The following is a 23,157-nucleotide window of genomic DNA, read 5'->3' as shown; positions in this document are numbered from 1 at the left end:
TTCCTGGAGAGATAATGTGTGAATTTGGTTTTGTCGTGGAGTACTTTGGTTTCTCCATCTATGTTAATTGAGAGTTTGGCTGGGTATAGTAGCCTGGGCTGGAATTTGTGTTCTTTTAGTGTCTGTATAACATCCGTCCAGGATCTTCTGGCTTTCATAGTCTCTGGTGAAAAATCTGGTGTAATTCTGATAGGCTTGCCTTTATATGTTACTTGGCCTTTTTCTCTTACTGCTTTTAGTATTCTATCTTTATTTAGAGCATTTGTTGTTCTGATTATTATGTGTCGGGAGGTATTTCTTTTCTGGTCCAGTCTATTTGGAGTTCTGTAGGCTTCTTGTATGTTCATGGGCATCTCTTTCTTTAGATTTGGGAAGTTTTCTTCTATAATTTTGTTGAAGATGTTTGCTGGTTCTTTGAGTTGAAAATCTTCATTCTCATCCACTCCTATTATCCTTAGGTTTGGTCTTCTCATTGTGACCTGCATTTCTTGGATGTTTTGAGTTAGGATCTTTTTGCATTTTACATTTTCCTTGATTGTTGTGCCGATGTTCTCTATGGAATCTTCTGCACCTGAGATTCTCTCTTCTATCTCTTGTATTCTGTTGCTGATGCTGGTATCTATGGTTCCAGATTTCTTTCCTAGGGTTTCTATCTCCAGTGTTGCCTCATTTTGGGTTTTCTTTATTGTGTCTACTTCCCTTTTTAGGTCTAATATGGTTTTGTTCATTTCCATCATCTGTTTGGATGTTTTTTCCTGTTTTTCATTAAGGACTTCTACCTGTTTGATTAGGTTATCCTGTTTTTCTTTAAGGATTTGTAACTCTTTAGCAGTGTTCTCCTGCAATTCTTTAAGGGATTTTTGTGCTTCCTCTTTATTGTCTTCTACCTGTTTACCAGTGTTCCTTTGTATTTCTTTAAGTGTGTTATTAAAGTCCTTCTTGAAGTCCTCTACCATCATCAGGAGATATGCTTTTAGATCCGTGTCTAGCTTTTCCGGTGTGTTGGGGTGCCCTGGACTGGGCGAAGTGGGAGTGCTGGGTTCTGATGATGGTGAGTGGTCTTGTTTTCTGTTAGTAAGATTATTACGTTTACCTTTCGCCATCTGGTAATCTCTGGGGTTAGTTGTTGTCGTTGTCACTGTTTAAAGATTGGAGCAGAAGCTGTGTTCCACTCACCAGCAGTCTCAAAATCCTGTGGCGGGGGTCGTAGGTAGCTGGCTGTACCCCGGTGCTGGTCCAGCCGGAAGAGGCCTGTGGTCCTACTCAGGCCGGTTTTCTGCTTCCCTAACTAATGCCGTCTCAGGTCCTGCGCGCAATTTGATTGGAGCAGAAGCTGTGTTCCACTCTCCTCTTAAGATCCTGTGGCGGGTGTTGTGGGTAGCTGGCGAGTGTCAGCTGACCCTGCGCCCTAGCTACCCCGGTGCTTTTCTGACCGGAAGAGGCTTGTGGACCTATGTAGGCTGGATTTTTCCCTCCCCAACCAAAGCAGTCTCAGGTCCCGCGTGATTGGACTGGAGCAGAAGCTGTGTTCCACTCACCAGCAGTCTCAAAATCCTGTGGCGGGGGTTGTGGGTAGCTGGCGGGTGTTAGCCGACCCTGCGCTCTAGCTACCCCAGTGCTGATCCGGCCAGATGAGGCCTGTGGCCCTACTCAGGCAGGTTTCTGCTTCCCTAACTAATGCAGTCTCAGGTCCCGCGTGCAATTGGATTGGAGCAGAAGCTGTGTTCCACTCACCAGAAGTCTTAAGATCCTGTGGCGGGTGTTGTGGGTAGCTGGCGATGGAAGAGGCTTGTGGCCCTATGTAGGCCGGATTTCTCTCTCCCCAACCAGAGCAGTCTCAGGTCCTGCGTGATTGGATTGGAGCAAAAGCTGTGTTCCACTCACCAGCAGTCTCAAAATCCTGTGGCGGGGGTCGTAGGTAGCTGGCAGTACCCTGGTGCTGGTCCGGCTGGATGAGGCCTGTGGTCCTACTCAGGCCGGTTTTCTGCTTCCCTAACTAATGCAGTCTCAGGTCCCGCGCGCAATTGGATTGGAGCAGAAGCTGTGTTCCACTCACCAGCAGTCTCAAAATCCTGTGGTGGGGGTCGTGGGTAGCTGGCGGGTGTCAGCCGACCCTGGGCTCTAGCTACCCCGGTGCTGATCAGGCTGGATGAGGCCTGTGGCCCTACTCTCTGTTTGCTTCCTCTTTGAACAGACAAAAAATAATTATAAAAAAATGGGCAGATGAATATGGGTGCTGCCCATATTGGCCTTGTCAGAGAGACATATGTTAGGATCACAGACCAATCAATTTTTCTTTTTTTATTAGGTATTTATTTCATTTACATTTCCAATGCTATCCCAAAAGTCCCCCACATACTCCCCCACACACTCCCCCAACCACACACTCCCACTTCTTGGCATTCCCCTGTACTGAGGCATATAAAGTTTACATGACCAATGGGCCTCTTTTTCCACTGATGGCCGACTAGGCTATCTTCTGATACATATGCAGCTAGAGACATGAGCTCCTGGGGGTACTGGTTAGTTCATATTGTTGTTCCACCTATAGGGTTGCAGATCCCTTTAGCTCCTTGGTTACTTTCTCTAGGTCCTCCATTGGGGGCCCTGTGATCCATCCAATAGCTGACTGTGAGCATCCACTTCTGTGTTTGTTAGGCCCCAGCATAGTCTCACAAGAGACAGCTCTATCTGGGTCCTTTCAGCAAAATCTTGCTAGTGTATGCAATGGTGTCAGTGTTTGGAAGCTGATTATGGGATGGATCAATTTTTCTATCAACAATGCAAGACCCTCTTCTATATTCAAGACCTATGGAATCCCAGGTGGGAAACAGGCATTGTTGGTAAGCTCTACTACAAACCAATATGGATCCCCGTTCAATTCTCAGCTTGACACCAGTCTTCAAGAAGTGACTGAAACCATGCTCAGCTTCAAAAGACAGATCGATTTCCTAGCATCAGTAGTGCTTCAGATCAAATGGGGACTAGATGTTCTTAGAGTTAAAGAAGGTTATCTTTGCCTTTTTCTCCAAGAATAATGCTTCTACATCAATGAGTCTGCAACAATGAAAAGCAAAATCCAGCAGCTACAATAAGACATCCATAAACACATGGAACAGTTTCCTTTTACAGGATTGTCAACCACTGCCTACAGAGGATCCTGATGTAAATGAGCCCTGATGGTGAGGATCAACTACACCCCAAACTTGGTGATACCCTTAGACATCAGGAAACAGTTTAAGAGTTTCAACGGCCCTATTCCTACCTCACCATCTGACCCCCATTTCCCCTCTCTTTATGATAAGAAACAGAAAGGAATGTTAGCATCAGATATATCCATGGACAGGTAGAAATGTCTTTACTCCCAGACCCAGAGAGGAGACATATCATCTCTAGATGACAATGCTGCTCCTGTACCCATTGTCATGTCATCCTCAACACATCCCTTTGCACATGTGTCACATGCATCGTGGCCCAGATAAAAGACTTGTCCCCCAACAGCTCTCTCTTCTCCTTCTCCTTCTCCTTCTCCCCCCCTCCCCCTCCTTCTCTTCCTCCCCCTCCTTCTCCTCCTCCCCCTCCTTCTCCTCCTTCTTCTCCTCCTCCCCCTCCTTCTCCTCCTTCTCCTCCTCTTCCTCCTCTTCCCCATCCTTCTCCTTCTCCTCTTCCTCCCCCTCCTCCTTCTCCTCCTCCTCCTTCTTTTTCATCCCCTCCCAGAAGCCACTTTTGCCAATAAAACCTCCCACATGAGGCCTGCAGCTTGATGTGATTTGTCCAGAATTGTGCCGGCTAGACTAACACGTTCATATAGGATATTTATAAAAATCAATACAAACAGATATTTCTAAAAGTTGAATGCAAATAGAAAATATGACTTTAAAGAGTGAAATAGTCACTGCCTGTGTAGGACAGATGTCAATACAAAACAAAGTTGAAAATACCGAATATCTTCTAGATCTTTCATACATGACAGGGGTGCAAAATGGTTCATCCAGTTTTAAAATCAGATTGATGATGTCATATAATGTTCAACATTCATTTGCATGAAACATAGCATAAAGAATTTCAAATTTTCACTTTAAAAGCCTGAAAATACATACACACTCAGACTTATCTTGTTAATGGCCACAGAATAGCTAACCATTTTATGCCAACCTTGTTTAAAAAAACATATGAAGTAGTGAGTGGATAAAAAATAACATTCTACTTCAACCATATTGTTATATACTACTTAGAAATAAAATGAAATTCCTTGTACAAAAAAAATGTACAGAGAAATCTCAGCATCATTGCGTTGAATGAAAGAAGCAAGAACAAGACATAAAGGCTGAATGTTATATTGTTCCACTTACATAAAGTTCTAGAAAAATTCAAATTATTGTAACAAGAAACACTAACTGATCAGTCAGTACTCAACAAGACACTGGATTCAAGAATACATGAGGGATATTTTTGAGTTGTTTCCTTCATTCATATTATAATTATACAATTTTACACATTTACCAAAATTTGTAAGATCACAATAGATGAGTATTTTTGCTGCTCAATAAAGCCAGCAAAACTAAAAGTATCATTCATAATAATACACAATCCTTTTAAGTAAGTAGGTATACATCTAAAAACAGATGTGCATGATGGAAAGACTATAAACAACATTGAAAACCATAAATGGAAGGGACAATAGAAAATGATTCCTCCTAGAGTCAAAGATCACCTAACAAAATCCCCATACCAGACATGAGAAGCCCTCATTTGAGTTGTTGGTCAGGTTGTTCAAGATACTATAAAAACAGCCTATTGCTGTTTTCTGTGTTTGTCCCCAACAGTGACAAGGTAAGTCCTTATTGCTGAACACATTATGAACTTCAAAATCGGGACCTAGAGATCCCTGAGACAGAACTGACCTGAATGTCTACTTCCCGAGGACTTGTTTTCATGGTATCAAAAGGCACCATGAAAGCTTCCAAAGAAGGAAGGTAACCAACAGTTCAATGTAACTGGATTGTATATGAAGTACAGCAACCATCAACATCACATGATAACTCTAAGGGTGCAGTAATGGCACTCATACCTTGGCAGTAACTGAAAACTTCCTCATTATATTTGATATCTGCCCAAAAGAAGGAAACCATGCTGGTACTGAAACTTAACTAAATCCTCAGTGCTAGTGATGTCATAGATATTGAAGGACAACCTACACCTACTACTTTACTAAACTAGAATAATAATAACCCCTAACAATAATATGTAAGTATTTGTTATTATATCCACAGATAAATGTAGTCTTCATCACCCGTCATTGAGGAAACTTTGCAACAGATAGAGAAATTCCAGGAAACTGCAATCAAAATGCAGAGTTGTGATGCACTGATCTATTAAATATGTCTACAAATCACCCCTCATCTAAGCTTCAGGGAACATTGCAAAAGAGAGGGCAGAAAGATTGCAAGAGTCAAGTGATCAAGAATATGCTATGAGAGAATGCCTAATAGTAACTACACTCATAGTCTCACCAACACGACTGTCTAAACATGACTTGAACAAGGAAAACACCAATAGACATGCCAGAGAGGGCGAGAGAAAGCCCATGAGGCCTTAACTCTACACAAAGAAACACAGACAATTGAGGAATACTGGGAGCAGGAGAAACACACCAATCGATTATCCAATACGAAGTAGTCAGACCTGAAAACCTACATACAAGTAACATCAATCAGACTGAGCCGGTTATATTTAACTATATATTTAACGCATACAATAACAATTAATGAAAAAGGCTATGTATTTGAAAGAGAATGAGGAAGGTATATGGGAGGTTTTGGAGGGAGAGTTAAGAGGGAGAAATGTGGCAATTATATTATAATCTCCAAAACAAAAAAATTTTAAAAGGATAATTCAACCAAAATATGTCTGCTTTCTCAAAAATTAAATTCTACATTAGTTAAAAGTTTCAAGGGATGTGCTTTATAAAACTTAAAAAGCTGATTATAAAATTAAAAAATCAAGAATATGCAAGATAATTCTGAAGAACAAATAGAAAGGACTAGTCCTACAGATAGCAAAATTCTGGAAGACCATATCATATAATTAGAAGACTATATTGTTTGAGCAGAAAGGCAACCAGATTAGTGGGATAGAAAAGATACTTGGACACAAATTTGAGAAGACCAGGAATCTTGGTGTATTGCATAACTCACATTTCAAGTCAAGAGAAGGGTTTAATTATATAGAGAGGATCACATTCTCACAATGTAACAAATTAAATCAGTTTCTACATTGTGTCATATACAGAAATAAATTTCAAACAATTTTAGTAAGTGGATGATAGACTAATTTTTAAATTTTGAAATAAATTTCAAGTCTTTTTTAAACATTTCAAAATAATTTTATTGGCTTTTTTATATCTTAGGATTGATTACTGAGTTCTTTCTTTGTACTGTTTGAAATCTATACATGGATTTGGTTTAGTTTAGTTTGGTTTTCCTCTGTTTATTTAGGAAGTGAATCTTGAATAAGACACAATCCCCCTCACTTAAGTTTTAAAGGATTTATTCATTTGACCACAGCAAGAGGTAAGAACTCTATCCCTCTTTATTGTATGACATTGCAATAAAACATAATCAACAGACAAATGGTATGGAAAAGATGTTTGAAACAAGTAACACAAACTATGGACTGCACAAAGGATCACATCCATTAAAACAATAAAAGTTAATTATACAAAGGTACTAATGACTAATGCACAGAATAGATAACCTCTGTGCCTGCTGCATAGATGAAAACATGCTTATACTCGTTATTAATCAGAGAGATGCAAATTAAATTAGCATAGTGATAGTAGTCGTTACTCATCCGATTGCCCCAAATAAAAACATCTGCTGATATCAAGTGCCAACAAGAATGCGGGGCAACAAACTGTTCTACATAACTTTGGAGAAGAAGTTGGCAGGAGTCAGTGAAACTAAAAATATGCATATATTACATCAGCAATTTAACTCCTTGGTTTCTGAAGGAATTACTAGGAAAACGTTGATGGATACTCATTCTGACTCTTATAAGAGCTAAAATATATTAATATAAATACCTATTCTTTCCTGCCACCATAAAATTTCAGGTTTGCAATTTATCTACTTTTTCAATGTATAAGAAGACACCTTTGCTAATCTTTGCAACCTGAAAACAGACATTTGAGAAATATGTAAGTATAATTGCAGCAATAAGGGGAAAGACAAATGACCCACCAGCATTCAGTGTAGTGATGAACAGATTCAGTCAACAACACATTCCTGAGGAATAAAAATGTTCAGGAGTTGGGGGACAGGTACAATGATGGTTCAACTCTTCCCTAAGAACACTATTCAAACTTTAAAATGAGGAAGATCTGTTCCAGTACAGAAATAGCTCCAAGATAAAATAAAGCTCCATAAAAGCATTGTGCATTGTGTTATCATTATTGTGAACATAGAAAAATAAGGTATGTTCAGGATAGTTTAAGCATACAAAACTCCCTCTAGTGCCCACAACAACCTCCTTTTAGTAGCCGTGTCTTCGAGGAGTAACTAGCAAACTAGTAGATGGTGGGAGGCTTCCTTCTGCTGTGTTAATTATGATCTGTGTGAAAATTATATATTGTTCATGAATGGAGTACTACTCTGTTATTAAAAACAATGAATTTATGAAATTCTTGGGCAAATGGATGTATCTGGAGGATATCATCCTTAGTGTGGTAACCCAATCACAAAAGAAGTCACTTGATATGCACTCACTGATAAGTGGATATTAGACCAGAAACCTAAAATACCCAAAATACAATTTCCAAAACACAAGAAAGTCAAGAAGAATGAAGACCAACGCATGAATACTTCATTCCTCCCTAGAATAGGGAATAAAATACCCATGGAAGGAGTTGTAGAGACAGTTTGGAGCTAAGACAAAAGGATGGACCATCCAGAGACTGCCTCACCCGGGGGTCCATAATCAGCCACCAAACACAGACACTATTGCATATACCAGAAAGATTTTGCTGACAGGACCCTGATATAGCTGTCTTGTGTGAGGCTATACCAGTGCCTGGCAAATACAGAAGTAGATGCTCACAGTCATCTATAGGATGGAACACAGGGTCCCCAATGGAGGAGCTAGAGAAAGTACCCAAGGAGCTAAAGGGGTCTGCAACCCTATAGGAGGAACAACAATATGAACTAACCAGTACCCCCAGAGCTCATGTCTCTAGCTGCATACGTAGCATAAGTTGGAGTAGTCGGCCATCATTGGGAAGAGAGGCCTCTTGGTCTTGCAAACTTTATATGCCCCAGTAGAGGGGAATGCCAGGGCCAAGAAGTGGGAGTGGGTGGGCAGGGGAGCAGGGTGGGGGGGATATAGGGGACTTTTGGGATAGCATTTGAAATGTAAATGAAGAAAATATCTAATAAAAATAAAAATATAACTATATAGATTTAAAACAAAACATTGCTTTGTGTGATTTTTAGACTGGCTAACAACAGTTAGATGATGCTCTGGGTATGTATGTTACTTGAAGGTGTTCTCTGGCCTCCATCACATGTACACATAAATGTGTATGCACTTTCACACAAACACTTGGGCACACATACACCACACATACACAAAGGATGCTTACACATAGCATCAAAGAAACAGGAAAGGGATTCACAGAAAGATTCTGCTCTACTTCTAAACTCTTTTCTGCATAACCTGGAAAGCAACAAAAGCATATAAACAAGAAAATGAACCCGGGAGACACATACAATCTGTCCAAGAAGGGATTAATGACAAGGTAACTGGTTTGAAAAACTGCCTCTGACAGCTTGTGTAAGAGGGCTTATAATTTGATTATAAAAACTAAACTATAATAGTTGTGCTGTTAATTTACTTAAGGTATGCAGAATTTACTTAATGTTGCCTGAAGGTTTAAAAGAAAAGGAATTTGGATAGTTTCCGGTTATAGTTAATGATATAAATGGTAAAGCAGAGTTCTACTTCCAGTCTGAATGGTCAAAGCCTTCTTGAACTTTAAGACAAAACCATCTCCAACTTCTGTGATCAGCAAAACCATTCATTTGTTCTATAAAAATGCTAGTAGGATATATTGTTGGGTTTAGTAGCTAATACAGGGACTTCTCACACAGAACTGCTTTTGAGACAAACAACCTTGTGAGGGCAGCAGGACAATTCAAAGTAGGAAAAACTGGGTCTGCGTGAATGTAAGTGACACAAAATTGTACAGGCATAGAGTTATCTGGATTTAAAGACTTGATTTCAGTCATTAGTTTCAGCACTTTTAGCATTATGCCCTCCCTTAAACTACTGCTTGGTACTTTCAACAGCTTCTGGAGTCTGACCTAGATGGATAGTGCATTTGACCCATATGACATGTCACATACTCTAATATCCAATTTCACACCATTAGTCCACAGCCACTGAATGGGAGTTCAGGATGTCACGAGAACGCAACATCGATCTCTCAATTAAAAAGCAAAGCTCCCCTGGGAGCCAAACTTAAAGATAATTGGTTTTCTTGTTTGAACTCTATCTCCCAGATTCTGTTTGCAGAAGGTTGTTGGAGAGCTTAAAAGGGAGGAGATACATTGGTAAGCACTGTGCCCGTTCTAAACCCAAAGGAGATCACGGCAGGGGCCAAAAATGCTTTTATCACAACCACCTGATAAATAAAAATACCTTCATGTGACATACTCCTTAATTGTTCTTTTCGGAGGCCTTGGATATTCAAGAAAGTTAGAAAATCATGATTGTTTAGAAACAGAAAGAACGGTGGAAAGCTGTGATTCTTATGGCTCTCTGTGCAACATTCAAGAAGGTACATGATACATCTGCCACTGTGCTGCTGGATCAGCTCCTGCTTAGAAAACACAGCTACCCCTTTCAGCATCTTACTTTGGTCTCCTCTACCAACTGTTTGGGGCTCTGAAAATATAGATGGAAGAAGAAGACAGGTTTGAAGAAAGCAAGTTGAACATCTCTATAATGGGTTCATCATAGATATCTAAAGATGGCTTAAGTCACCAAATTAAGATGGGAGGAAAACGATGAGGTAATTTTCTTTATACTTACTATCCACCTTCAAGTAACTGCTTCTTTTCAAAAATATTCTTCTTCTGTCCCATGTTCATGCAGAGCATCCAGTCATACTTTTTTTCCCCTCATCTTAGCCCCTCCACTTTCTTCAGAGTCATGATTTGTTCAACCACACATCCCCTAGTATGTCTTTCCTCCCTCCTTCTTGATAGCATTTGCTTAGAAACATGGTTAAGTTTCTCCTGTACTAATTACTAATAGGTGCAAGATACTCTCTTCTGTATCTGGATTTGCCACCCTCTCTGTCTTTTGACAAAATATTCTTTTTCATATTCTAATTCATGTTTGTTACTTCCTCTTCCCTTCACACTCCCCTGCAGTCTCCTTGCTGTCCCTTACAATGTAGAATCATGATGCCCTCTTCACTAGAGACCTCACTTCCTCTGTGGACTCTGACATTTTCTTTGTTTCTCCCACTCCTATGACTCACTTTTGAAATCCTTTTCAGGTCTTTACTTTTTCCAAAACTGTGTGTTCCTGTCAATTCTCTTTGGCCCTCAGACCACTAAAAATCTTTCTAAATCCAATGACCAACACAAATACCACCTTACTCTTTGTTTCACATTCTTCCTGGAAGCCCTTTCTCTCCTCATTTTCAGGCTCTGAACCATTGTAATGCCTCCCAAGACTTTTACTTTCTAAGCAGCCTTTTCTATCTGTTGTTGTTGCAATTCTGTCATAGAAATTCACCACAATGTCCTACATTTGCTGTTGAACTCAGAATGATGGCAACCCCATATGGTTCCTATTATCCAGTTACCTGACCAAAATGCCTGGCTCTTAATGTAATTAGCATCTTGTAAATTCACACTTACATCAATATGCATAAGATTAACTTTTTGTTGCTAAGGGACAGGGTTATAATTGAAATACCACTATTTTGTGGTGACAGTGTATCCATCATTATCCATTTTCTGTAAGTCCAATGAGGCAAATCAAAGACCTAATCTCAAAGGAATCACAAGATTCTTAGAAGGATTAAAACTAGCAAGAAGTTTGAAACTTTTCCAAAGGGTATGCTGACAACACATGAAGTAGTAAGTGGCAGGGAATATTTCTTTCCAGTGCTTACATATTACACATTAAGGTGTTTGCTTGGGGCACTGAAAATAAATGAAAAGTGAAATGAATGAATGAATTAATTAATTAATGAATGTGTGGATGGATAGATAGATAGATAGATAGATAGATAGATAGATAGATAGATAGATAGATAGATGTTTGTTATAGTGAAAGGAGCAAGAATTAGATATGAAAACTTGGTGCCTGTATCTACTTTATTTTTCACTAGACCTCAGACCTTAAGAAAGATATTTTACTTGTCTGTACCTTCCCTGATAGTGAGCAAATGAAGAGCTTGGTCAAATGATAAATTACAAACCTATTATATCTTCATCATCATGGCTTAGTAATCAGTGGTAGAAAGGAGGAGAATTAGCATCTTTCAGAATAATTGACTTTTATTTTTGTAATTACTCTGATTTTCTTCCCTTCCATTATTCTAACATAGCAAAGCCCCAAACTGGTTTTAACCTAATATCTGCTTTGCTATCCTAACAGCTAAGTATTGCCAACGATTTTCTTAATGATAAATTTTATTTATGTTTTAAAAATATCAGGCATGCATAAAACATACTCTACTCTCAACTTTAGGCTTATTTATTATTACCACCTGTTCATGTGAATGTTACCCAAGTGCTAAGCAATTGCCTAAGTGATGTTCAGGTCTGCATGGAGAATAATTCTGGAAGCCAGTTTCCTACAAAGAGAAACTCATTCATTCTATCAATTATCATAGGTAAATGTGCTTTTATTAGTTATAAGTTATTAAACTAAAATCTCAAATATTAAATAACTACTCAATACTGTCTGAGATCAGGTTTTCTTTTATTGGAATATGGCATATAGCCTAGCTTCCAGGTCTGACTGTTTTACAGCTTTCCTATGCCCTCAAGCCTCCCACATGCATTCACCCTTCCCTTACAGAATGACCTATAACACTTTACTGAAAGAACACGAACTGCAGATGCAAACTCAGACATCTCCCTAAGATTAAATGTAGCAATTTAACAGTGGCTGTGTTTCGTGCCCTTCCTCTTGACCAAGGCAACGACAATATAAAGATGTGCCTTCCTGAATCAAAATGTAACCTGCCCACTTGGGCTCTAATTCCATTCAATTTCACTTTCTACAGAATTGCACAACCTCAAATTAGCTCCTCATTTATTTATGCACCACCAACTTTCCCTCTGTCATGGATTATTCTTACCAGAATAGAAAAGGTAGGGTAATGCTTACCTCTCTATAGTTCCTAACCAATTCCCCCATTTCCCTTCTATCTCTCACTCTCATCACTCAGTTATCCACATAACCAGATTAAGAGATGAATTTGTTTCCCTCATACTCCTACAACAAATTTAAGTATAACATTTCTCCTGCAGTGTGAATCTTCTTATTCTATTTCCTCCTGGGTTTCAATCTCACCTCTCTGACTTTTCAATTTCCTCATCTTTCTTCTTTTCTGCTTAACCTAAATGAAAGAGAAAGTCAAAGCTCTGTGTTAAGCATTCTTCTGTATTTCATAATCCTCCTCTAGGTCATGTCATCAAGTCCAATTTCCTTAAATACTATCCATATTCAGACTACTTCTAAATTACGGTTCTAGCCTTGCCTTCTCTTCTGAGTTACAGGCAAACCTGGCTGTGTCATTCTCCATACACAGAATTTTCACATACATCTGACTTAATACAAATGGAATGTATGTTTTCCTGGAACTTTCCTTCCACACAAACTTAACCATCTGAGTAAATGGTACAAGTTATTCAAACCAGAAACCCACAGGTCATTTCTGGTCATTCACCTCTCCTGTACTCCTTACATCTAATGTTAGTAAATTCTAGCCTTTCTACCTCTCAAACATCAATTTGTCTTATTTTTTTTTTCTTTTTCACAATTGGGTATTCTACTGGGTCTCATACAGTCCACTGCATAGTCTTTTAATTTGGTTTGTCTATGAAACACTTGTTCTAATTTATTTGTTGCATAGTATCAAAAGTGTTTGAAGCAATACAAGAGATTAAATTGCTACTTAATATCCTCCTATGGATTCATACATCTTTTAAGTATACTTCATTTAGCATAGCCTATAAAAAAATTAAATCATATGCCATACTCTTCCCCATTTTCCTTCTTTTCTCGTCCCCCTCCTCTTGTCTTTCTCACACATATTCTCACACATACCCATCTCCATCTGTATCATCTTTCTCTATCTTTCTCTCATTTACTTGGTTTAGTTTAGATTTTTAAAAATCATTCTTTCCCTGGTTCAAGGCCCAGTGCATTGTTTAGAAATGTCACCTTTATCTTCACTTCCAATGCTTACCTTACCATCTCCTTTCCTTTTTAGGTCTCATGCCTTTTAGTCTTTTTGTGACCCCTCAGGCAAAATATTCTTCTTTAACCATGCATATATAGAGTATTTTGTGTATTTGTTACGCTCATAGTAAGTATCTCAAACTACTTCTGTGGATCACTTTTTTTGTTTGTTTTGTTTTGTTTTGTTTTTCGAGACAGGGTTTCTCTGTGTAGCCCTGGCTGTCCTAGAACTCACTTTGTAGACCAGGCTGGCCTCGAACTCAGAAATCCACTTGCCTCTGCCTCCCAAGTGCTGGGATTAAAGGCATGTGCCACCACTGCCAGGACACTTTCTTTGTTTTAGGAATTTACATTCCACCAGAATGTTGATACCAGAAAGCAAATATGTAGCAGATGTGCAGCTTGGTATTCATGTGGGTCCCAAACAACAGAGTGAGGGCTATCCCAAAAGCTGTTGCTTGTATGCAGGATATGTTCTTTTGGCTGGGCTGCCTTGTCTGGCCTCAGTGGGAAATGAAGCACCTAGCCTCACAGAGACTTGACATGTTGGGGTGGGGGGAAAACCAGTGGGCCCCGACCTGCTCAGGGCCTAAGGGGAGGAGGAATGGAGAAATGGCTGTGAGAGGGAGTGACTAGGAGGGGACAGTGAGTGGGGTGTAAAGTTGAATAAGTAAAAAATAATAGTAGATTACAAAGTAAAAATTTAAAAAAAAAAGAAAAGAAAAACAAGAAAAAATGAAAAGAACAGGAAATAAAAAACTTCATTTTACATACAAGGACTATCACTATAGATGACTGAGATAGTACCATCCACAGGAATTAAAAAAGAAAAGAAAAGAAAAGGAAGGAAAGAAAATAAAAGTAAGATATCCAAGGACTGGATACTACCTATTTCCCAAAGAAATGTTTGAAACTGTGCATATCTATGTATCATAGTCACGTTCTAAATACAACAGGGCAATTTAAAACATGGATTAACTTTCTAAATGGCTCCTGAGAGACTGTACTCAATCACATTAATTTTCAGAGTCCTGAAGAAGCCAATTAGCCTTGATATGGATAAAGCCTCTCAGAACTTTGATTTTTTTCCCTAAAATAGTATTTAATCAATTGTTCTTTTTCAAATTTTTATCCATTTAGATTCAAATCATGGCTATCAGTGAAGAAGAAAATATGACTCAAATTTCAGAAATTATTCTTTTGGGTTTTGGAGATCTCCATGGCCTTCAGTTTCTTCTTTTTGGGCTATTTCTAGCCATTTATGTGATGACTCTTCTGGGTAACATTGTAATTCTCACCGTTGTATACGCTGATTGCTCCCTTCACACACCCATGTATTTCTTTCTTGGCCACTTCTCCTTCCTAGAGATCGGCTACACCACAACAATTGAGCCTGTAATGCTGTGGACATTGTTATCGGCTCATGTGCCTATCTCCTTTCCAGCCTGTGCTTGTCAGTTTTACTTTTTTGCATCTTTGGTGGCGACAGAATGCTTCTTCCTTGCTGTAATGTCTTATGATAGATACATAGCCATTTGTAACCCACTACACTATTCCAGTATCATGGACTCCTGGGGTTGTTTCCAGCTAGCATTGGCCTCTTGGTTGGCTGGATTTCTGGCACCTATCCTGCTCATGATCTTCATTTTTCGCTTAACATTTTGTTCTGCCAATGAGATTGACCACTTCTTCTGTGATTTGAAGCCCATCATGAAACTGGCTTGCACTAATACTCAAGTAGCTGAAATGACTTCTTTTATATGTACCTCATTATTTGCTCTTGGTCCCTTCATACTGACCTTGGCTTCCTATATTCACATCATTTGCACCATTCTGAGTATCCCTTCAACCACAGGGAAGCAGAGGGCTTTCTCCACCTGTTCATCTCACCTGATAGTGGTCAGCCTCTATTATGGGACTCTGGGCATTGTCTATGGCTTCCCATCAATGCCTCAGTATGAAAGTATATTGAAATGTCTTTCTCTTCTGTATACAGTGTTTACCCCTGCTGCCAATTCTATCATTTATACCCTAAGGAATAAGGATGTGAAGGTAGCTCTGAGAAAATTGACACAATGGTGTACATACCTGGTCAAAGAAGGCTAAAAAACATTACAGGCTCATAACACATACTGAAAACTCAGCATTCACCTAAACAGTCTTGAAACAACAATTTGAGTGTGAGCTGATGGTTTATCTAGCACCAAACTCACTGTTTCTATTAACCGAGGAAAATTCACAACCCTGAAGTGTCCATAACAATTTCCTTGGACAATGGAAGGCAAACCCATTTTCCTTAGGAGAACTTTTCCTCTAGTTCACTTTGCTTAGGAGAACATGGCTGAGATGAGAGGGGAGATGAAGGAAAAGACAAGGGAATGCAATTGAAATCTGAGGGTTTCTCTCCAAAGTCATGATAAAAGTGAAAGAGGTAAAAATATTGGAGGACTAAAATTATTCTCAGTTCAGGAATATTCAAGTAATGTGGCTGGTTCTATGATTTAAAGACATATATGCATAAGAATATAATACACCCATAACTAAATAAAGCAATCAATAATTGAAAACTAGACAGCTCTGTGTTTATATATATATATATATATGTATATATATATATATATATATATATATATATACAGTATATGCAATGTATAGAGTATGCAATCTCATGTGCAAAGAAAGATAAATTAATGCTGGTTGTTATGGTGCTCAGCCTTATCCTGAATTCCAGAACTTGGGAGGTAGAGCCATGTGGATCTCTGTGTGTTTCACACCAGCTTGCTCTCGATACTGAGCTACATGACAGTCAGGACTTCAAAGAGAACTCTCCCCAAGAAAAATAAATAATTTAAAATAGCCACATGTAATTGTAGATACATAGAAAATGCCATATGGAATTTGATGTTATCTGTTGTCTCTTCGTTGGAAAACTAAATTTAGGGAAGGTACATCTTGTGAGGTGGGAATCATGTTAAATTAACTGTTGAAAAGGTATCCATGTTTAATAATTCAGTGTAAATGAAAGGTAAATAAGTTGAACAAACCAATTTTAGAGATTTCAGTGGGAACCTATTTAAACATAGACTTAAGACAACTTGTCTTTTAAAAACAAATTACAGACAAAGTCCTTCTCAACAATTTGGATTCAGCTACAGTGGATACCTGACAACAATATCAAATATCAATGTAATCATAAACATCTATTATAAGTGTAAACTCTGGGTGCAAAAAAACCCCTCTGTTTTGTGTGAGCCTCTCTTTTGAATGAATTCTTCATTCTGTACACTGACTTATCATTTACAGCACATCAGACACAGCTTGTATCCATCTAACATTTGCTCAGCTAAGCCAAGGCAGGGAAGAATCAAGTGTCCTCGCCTCCTGGGAACAGAACTGATTTCTGTTTAAGAGATCATCTATTCCTGATAATTCTTTCTTTAACTCTGGACTGTAGTTTGTATAACACACTTGGGGAAAAGACGTATGGTGAACAAAAGGTGTGAGGGATAGGTCCATATGGAAAAGATAAGTCATCTCTTCCATGATAGAGTAGCTTCCATCTGCCAGTGAGAAGGAAACACATCCATGCAACACAGTAATTATAGCTAATTGGATTTCTTCCTTTTTTTAAATATTTGAGCCAGGAAGCTAGCGAGATGGTTTAGCAGGTAAGAGTGCTGACTGCTCTTCCAAAGGTCCTGAGTTCAAATCTCAGCAACCACATGGTGGCTCACAACCACCCACAATGAGATCTGTTGATCTCTTCTGGTATGTCTGAAGACAACTAGTGGACTTATTTATAATAATAAATAAATATTTGGGTGGGAGTGAGCAGGGCCGACCAGAGTGAGCAGAGGTCCTAAATTCAATTCCCAACAACCACATGAAGGCTCACAACCATCTGTACAGCTACAGTGTACTCATATACATAAAATAAACAAAAAAAATCTTAAAAAAAAAGAAAAGAAAAATACCTGAGCCAGGGCCCTATGGAGAGAGATCAGGTAAAGGAATCTATTAAAGGCAGGGTGTTTTCTGCATAACACTTCATTAAAAAGTACTGGAGGAAGCAGATTACATGCTGTACTTTCCTAAGAGAACTGAAGTTCAAAATGGTACTCTCTAAGTTTAGGGACTTAACTCTTGTAGGAAATTATCAGAAAAAAAATATTAATTAGAGAAGGAGCCAGAGAAATACCCAGGGATCTGAAGGGGACTGAAGCTCCATAGAGGGAACATTAACATGAACTAACCAGTACCCTCAGAGCTCCTTGGAACTATACCACCAATCAAAGAAAACACATGGTGGAACTTGTGGCTCTAGCTATATTTGTAGCAGAGGATGGTCTAGTCAATCATCAATGGAGGAGAAGCCCTTGGTCCTGTGAAGGCTCTATGCCCCAGTGTAGGGGAATGCCAGGACCAGGAATGGGAGTGGGTAGGTTGGGGAGCAGGGGGAGGTGGGAGGGTATAGAGGATTTTTGGAGGGGAAACTAGGAAAGGGGATAGCATTTGAAATGTAAATAAAGAAAATATCTAATAAAAAAGAAAAAAGTAAAATAAATATTAATTAGGATATAAGACAATGCCTTAAACAATGGTAAATACTTTTATATGGGCCATACTTTGGCTGATATGAAGCCAGGCATCTGGATAACAATGAAAATTTAGATAACTCTTCTCTTCTAGAAGAACTGTCTATGTCACGTTTTAGGGTACAGTTGTTCCTTCCTATGTAGAAGAATTATAGCTCTTAGCAATGCTTTAAAATGTTGACCTACCATTTCCACTCACTTTTGGCAACTGGCTCTATGAATCTGAGTAACCTAGCTTCTCTGATCTTTAAATCTCTCATATATAAAATGGAAATAATAGCACCTTATCTCTCAAGACTTCTGAGAGTATTAAAAGAGCTGATGCATAAAATCCCTGGTTTGTGACAGGTATTTGATATATGTTAGTTATTATTTTAAAAGTTATTGCCATTACCATGTGGAGATACCATCACACCCTCCCTTGATATAGTAAAGTAGTATGGATCAGGACCTTATCTAAAGCACTGTAAAGTGTTTTAAAAGCAAACGCTAGTAAAATGGGAGGCAAGTTTCTGAGGTGTCTGTTTTGCTGGGTTCTTAGTTCACTATCATTCCTGGCAAGAGTAAATGCTCTGAAAAAAATGTGCTTCCCATATGACTTGATGGAAATACTTTGCAGAAACTTTGGGCCTTGGTGTCTAACATCTAGCTTCTAATGGCTGCTCCGATGCTGTCGACCTCACTATTTCTGCAGAAACCACAATTTCTCCTCTTTACTAACTTATATTTTTCTTCCATAGGGAAAAAATAATCACCCTTCTGACAGCAAGTAGTGTTGAGAAGAGAGGCTAATGGACAAGAGACCTATTCCATAGTTACATGTTTGGCCCCTATCTACCCACCAAACCTTATCTTGCTTTGTTATATCCTCTGCGTATGCTCTGTCCACACTGGAACATTAATTCTATTTCTTAAATTTTCACATTCTTTTGTGTCTTAGAATTTTTTGCATTTCATATTTCTTCTGCTTAGAATGCTTTTTTCAAGAATGTTTTTTTCAAGAATGCTTTTTTAAATTTCCTATCAGCTACATTTTTCCTGACTACCTCATTTATGTTGACTTCCCTATACATACAAATACCTACCACCACTTAGGACAGAATTCTAAGTCATTATAATAATTATCTAATAAACTAGTCACTTTAAAATAATTTGTATATTTATGTGTTTTATACGTTTTTCTTGGAACTTCTGTGCCTGCCCCAACATAAGTTCTCAAAACATACTAGGAAAAATGGCTTTGGATTTTTTAATACCTACTTAGTCACTGGATGGATAGGCAATGGTTTCAATTTGACAGATGAGCAACTTAGGAGAATCTAAAACATTCTCATAAGCTCATTAATTGTCTTACTATAAACAGAATTAATGTCTTCCCTTTTGAATATGACATTGTTACTTCTTGGCACAATGTAGCACGACACAGGTACCAACGAATAATGTTCTGGGTACAGCAGTAGCTTTAAGAATAGAGGGAGTAGCTTCCACATGTGGGCCATAGAAAGTGTTCTTTTTGGCTACAAACTTTCCTTCATAGCACTAAAATACCTTATAAGAGTACTCATACGGGGATCCATCCCATAATCAGCCACCAAACCCAGCCACAATTTCATATGCCAGAAAGATTTTGCTGAAGGGACCCTGTTATAGCTGTCTCATATGAGGCTATACCAGTGCCTGGCAAATACAGAAGTGGATGCTCACAGTCATCTAGTGTATGGAACACAGGGCCCCCAGTTGAGGAGCTAGAGAAAGTACCCAAGGAGCTGAAGAGGTCTACAACCCTATAGGTGGAACCACAATATGAACTAACCAGTACCCCCAGAGCTGGTGTCTTTAACTTCATATGTAGCAGAAGATGGCCTAGTTGGCCATCATTGGGAAGAGAGGCCCTTGGTCTTGTGAAGATTATATGCCCCAGAGGAATGCCAGGGCCATTAAGTGGGAGTGGGTGAGTAGGGGAGCAGGGTGCTGGGGAGGGTATAGGGGACTTTTGAGATAGCATTTGAAATGTAAATGAAGAAAATATCTAATAAAATTTTGAAAAAAAAAAGTTTGACTACCACACGGTTCCCAGACCAGATGTCACACTGAGAGGGCCCACAGAGATTCTTTTTTCCCACTACCCTTTCTTGTCCTCCCACATTGGTGATTATTAGATAATGGTCTCTCAGGAGATAGAAATTATTTTCTTAAGAGATCTAATATACAAATTTGGTTGAAGTGATTTTGATGAAGCAGTGGTAACCAAAAGAGAAGTTATAATATCCATAGTATTTCACAGACACAAAGTAAGTTCTGACATTTAAGCTGGAAGGAAAAACAAGCTTCTTGATTGTCAGTAGACTTTTTTTTTAAGTATATGATTTTGTATTTCATGTATTTAACTCAAACCTCGTCTTGCTGAAACACAGTTTCCTCAAACCTCTCACACAGAGGTGAATGCATCTTTTATCCTAGCTGCTTCCACTGCATGGAAGATATGTTGTGTTGGTTCCCTTGTGCACATATTAACTTACATTCTCCTTCAGTTTCTAACATATCTTGCCTATACTATTCATACCCTCAGGTCTTACATTGAGGGCTCAGTGAATACATTTTTGGTGATTAAGTGAACATTCTCCCTTTCAAATACCAAGTACTTGAAATGCCCAGCCCTGCTTAGCTTCTAAGCTAAGAAAATATCAGGCACATTCAGGGTGGCCATAGACAAAATGAATGTTTCTAATGATCATTTTCATCTGGTCTGGCTTTGGTCTCCTCTAAATGCCAGGATTCAGTGTGTTCCAGGTCGGCACCGACCTCCTCTAACAAATATGGAATATAGATGAGGGTCTGAGCCATCTGTGCTGTTCTGTTTGATTTAAGGTCATCTGTGGCTTTGCCGTCCAGATTTCACCACTAGCATTTCATACATTCATTTCCTGCAGTTCTACTTCCTACAGAAGTAAACACACGGAGGAACAGGCACAGTAATGAGGAAGCCAAGGCTACAGATAAAAGCAACCATAGCCACAATAATACAAATGCATCTAACGGTAAATGAAATTTTGCTCTATTCCAGGTAGTGTGGTAATGTTTTACAGTCACGATTCCATGAAACCCTCACCAGTAGCCCTGCAAAACTGGTACTGTTTATTACCATTTTACAGATGAAGAAGTTGAAGTTCAGAGAAGGTAAATACCAAGATTTCATGGGCTGCAGTTTGTGAAATATGAGACTCTGTAGCTCATCTCCTGACAGGTATTCCATGGATATGTTGGCTTCCTTGTGATTTTTAAATTTTATTTATTTATGTTTTATTAGATATTTTCTTTATATACATTTCAACCACTTTAATGGCAAAGTCAAAGCAACACAAACTTGGAATTCAGAGGTATTTCAGTCAGTATCTTTATAGTAGGGGGCATAGATGAGGGTTAGGCTAAAGTAGGATTTTCTTTTTAGTGCTATTCTATCCCCTTAGGGACATCTGTGAAAGTGACTTAGTCATTTCATGGGATCAAGGGGAGGAGGAGGAAGTTTACATAATGAATTTGCCCAGTTTTCCTCTTATTTCCTGAACCACCTGCCCATGGGGTTCTGAATATTAAGATTCAGAGTTCATTTACTCCCCCTGTTTTAGCACAACTGACAAAGACCTCCCTTCTGACTCCTTCCAAAAGCCTTCTGGAAAGGATGGGAGCATCCCCTGAATGCTGGCAGAAGACAATATTAGAACACTTCAGACAAAGGGCATTTTGATTGGCAGTTAGAATTACATGTTAGACAAAGAGAACCCCCAGGTTTTTGTGCTCTAGCAAACAAGTGCTAGATGAAGGTGGTGATCAATGCCAACTCAATCACTGTAATGCTGGCATGGATGCAGATGAGGAATACACTAAGGCTGACAAACAGGAAAGAAAGTAAGAATTTGGTTTAACTGTTTGGAAGTAATTCAAATTACAGGCATTTATATGAACTGTTTACAATTTATGCCTAATCGCCACCCAGCACAATAACAATTATGCATATCATTAAATATGTGTCAGATTAATTTTGTTGTAAATTCTTAGTATAACAGTGTGTGTATGCACTGTCTTTATAATTTGTTGCTCAGATTGCTCACAACTTAGAATTAAATGAGACAGAACATTGGCTGGGGGGCCCGGGAATGGGAAAGGTGCAGAAGCAGAGGCAGCTGCCTTGGGTTGAATATTTACTATGAGTAGTGCACAAAGTGGATAATCAGCAAATGCATAAATCCCAGCAGCTTCACTGGAGCCCTGCAGGAAGCTCTGCAATCTTTTATTCATTTCCTGTTGATTCTTTGGATGTATTCACGCCCACAGCACGTCCCAAACCTTTTCTGGTGTCCTTGGCCTCCCAAGATACCTCTTCTTTCTTGACTCTAGCTCAGTGAGTTAAGTACGACTTCATCCCAGCCTTTGGGTAGTATATCTGGCTAAGAATTTGCCAGTAAGACTCCTACTTTTTTTTCAAGTTTCAGTCCCTTCTTCCAGAAGGTCTCAGACCTGTAAGTATTTCATTTTCCTCCCACCTTCCCAGAATCTGGCTGCTTGTTCTAGTATTTCACTGTGCCTTTGATTTCTTTCTAGAGATTATTTTTCTGCCATGCACATAATGAGCATTCTTTAAATCTTTGTTTCTTTTTGATATCAAAAAGAAACAAGGCCCAACGGGATTGCACACACACATACACAGACACACACACACACATGTATATGTATGTATATATATATATATATATATATATATATATACAGACAGACCATCCTCCCCACACACACATATATACACAGAAAAGCCATCCTCCCCCATATCCCCATATATATGTATGCATATGTGTATATATATGTATATATATGTATATATATATATATATATATATATACAGACAGACCATCCTCCCCCCCCACACACATATATATATACACAGAAAAGCCATCCTCCTCCATATCCCCATATATATATATATATATATATATATATATATATATATATATAGAGAGAGAGAGAGAGAGAGAGAGAGAGAAAGAGAGAGAGAGAGAGAGAGAAACCATTCTCACAATG

At 38.7% G+C, this 23,157-nt stretch overlaps 1 protein-coding gene across 1 annotated transcript; it reads left to right on the top strand.

Annotated features, from left to right (window-relative positions):
- The first annotated feature begins 14,661 nt into the window (after positions 1-14,661).
- Positions 14,662-15,594, top strand: LOC110286163 (olfactory receptor 10A4-like). Its single transcript, XM_021152633.1, has one exon. The coding sequence runs from the start codon at positions 14,662-14,664 to the stop codon at positions 15,592-15,594; it is 933 nt and encodes a 310-aa protein (XP_021008292.1).
- The last annotated feature ends 7,563 nt before the right edge of the window (positions 15,595-23,157 follow it).

Source organism: Mus caroli, unplaced genomic scaffold, assembly GCF_978045245.1.
Source record: "Mus caroli unplaced genomic scaffold, Mus_caroli_1 scaffold_5, whole genome shotgun sequence".
NCBI lineage: Eukaryota > Metazoa > Chordata > Mammalia > Rodentia > Muridae > Mus > Mus caroli.
Note: the sequence above shows the minus strand (reverse complement) of the source record. Positions and strands in the feature narration are given on the sequence as shown.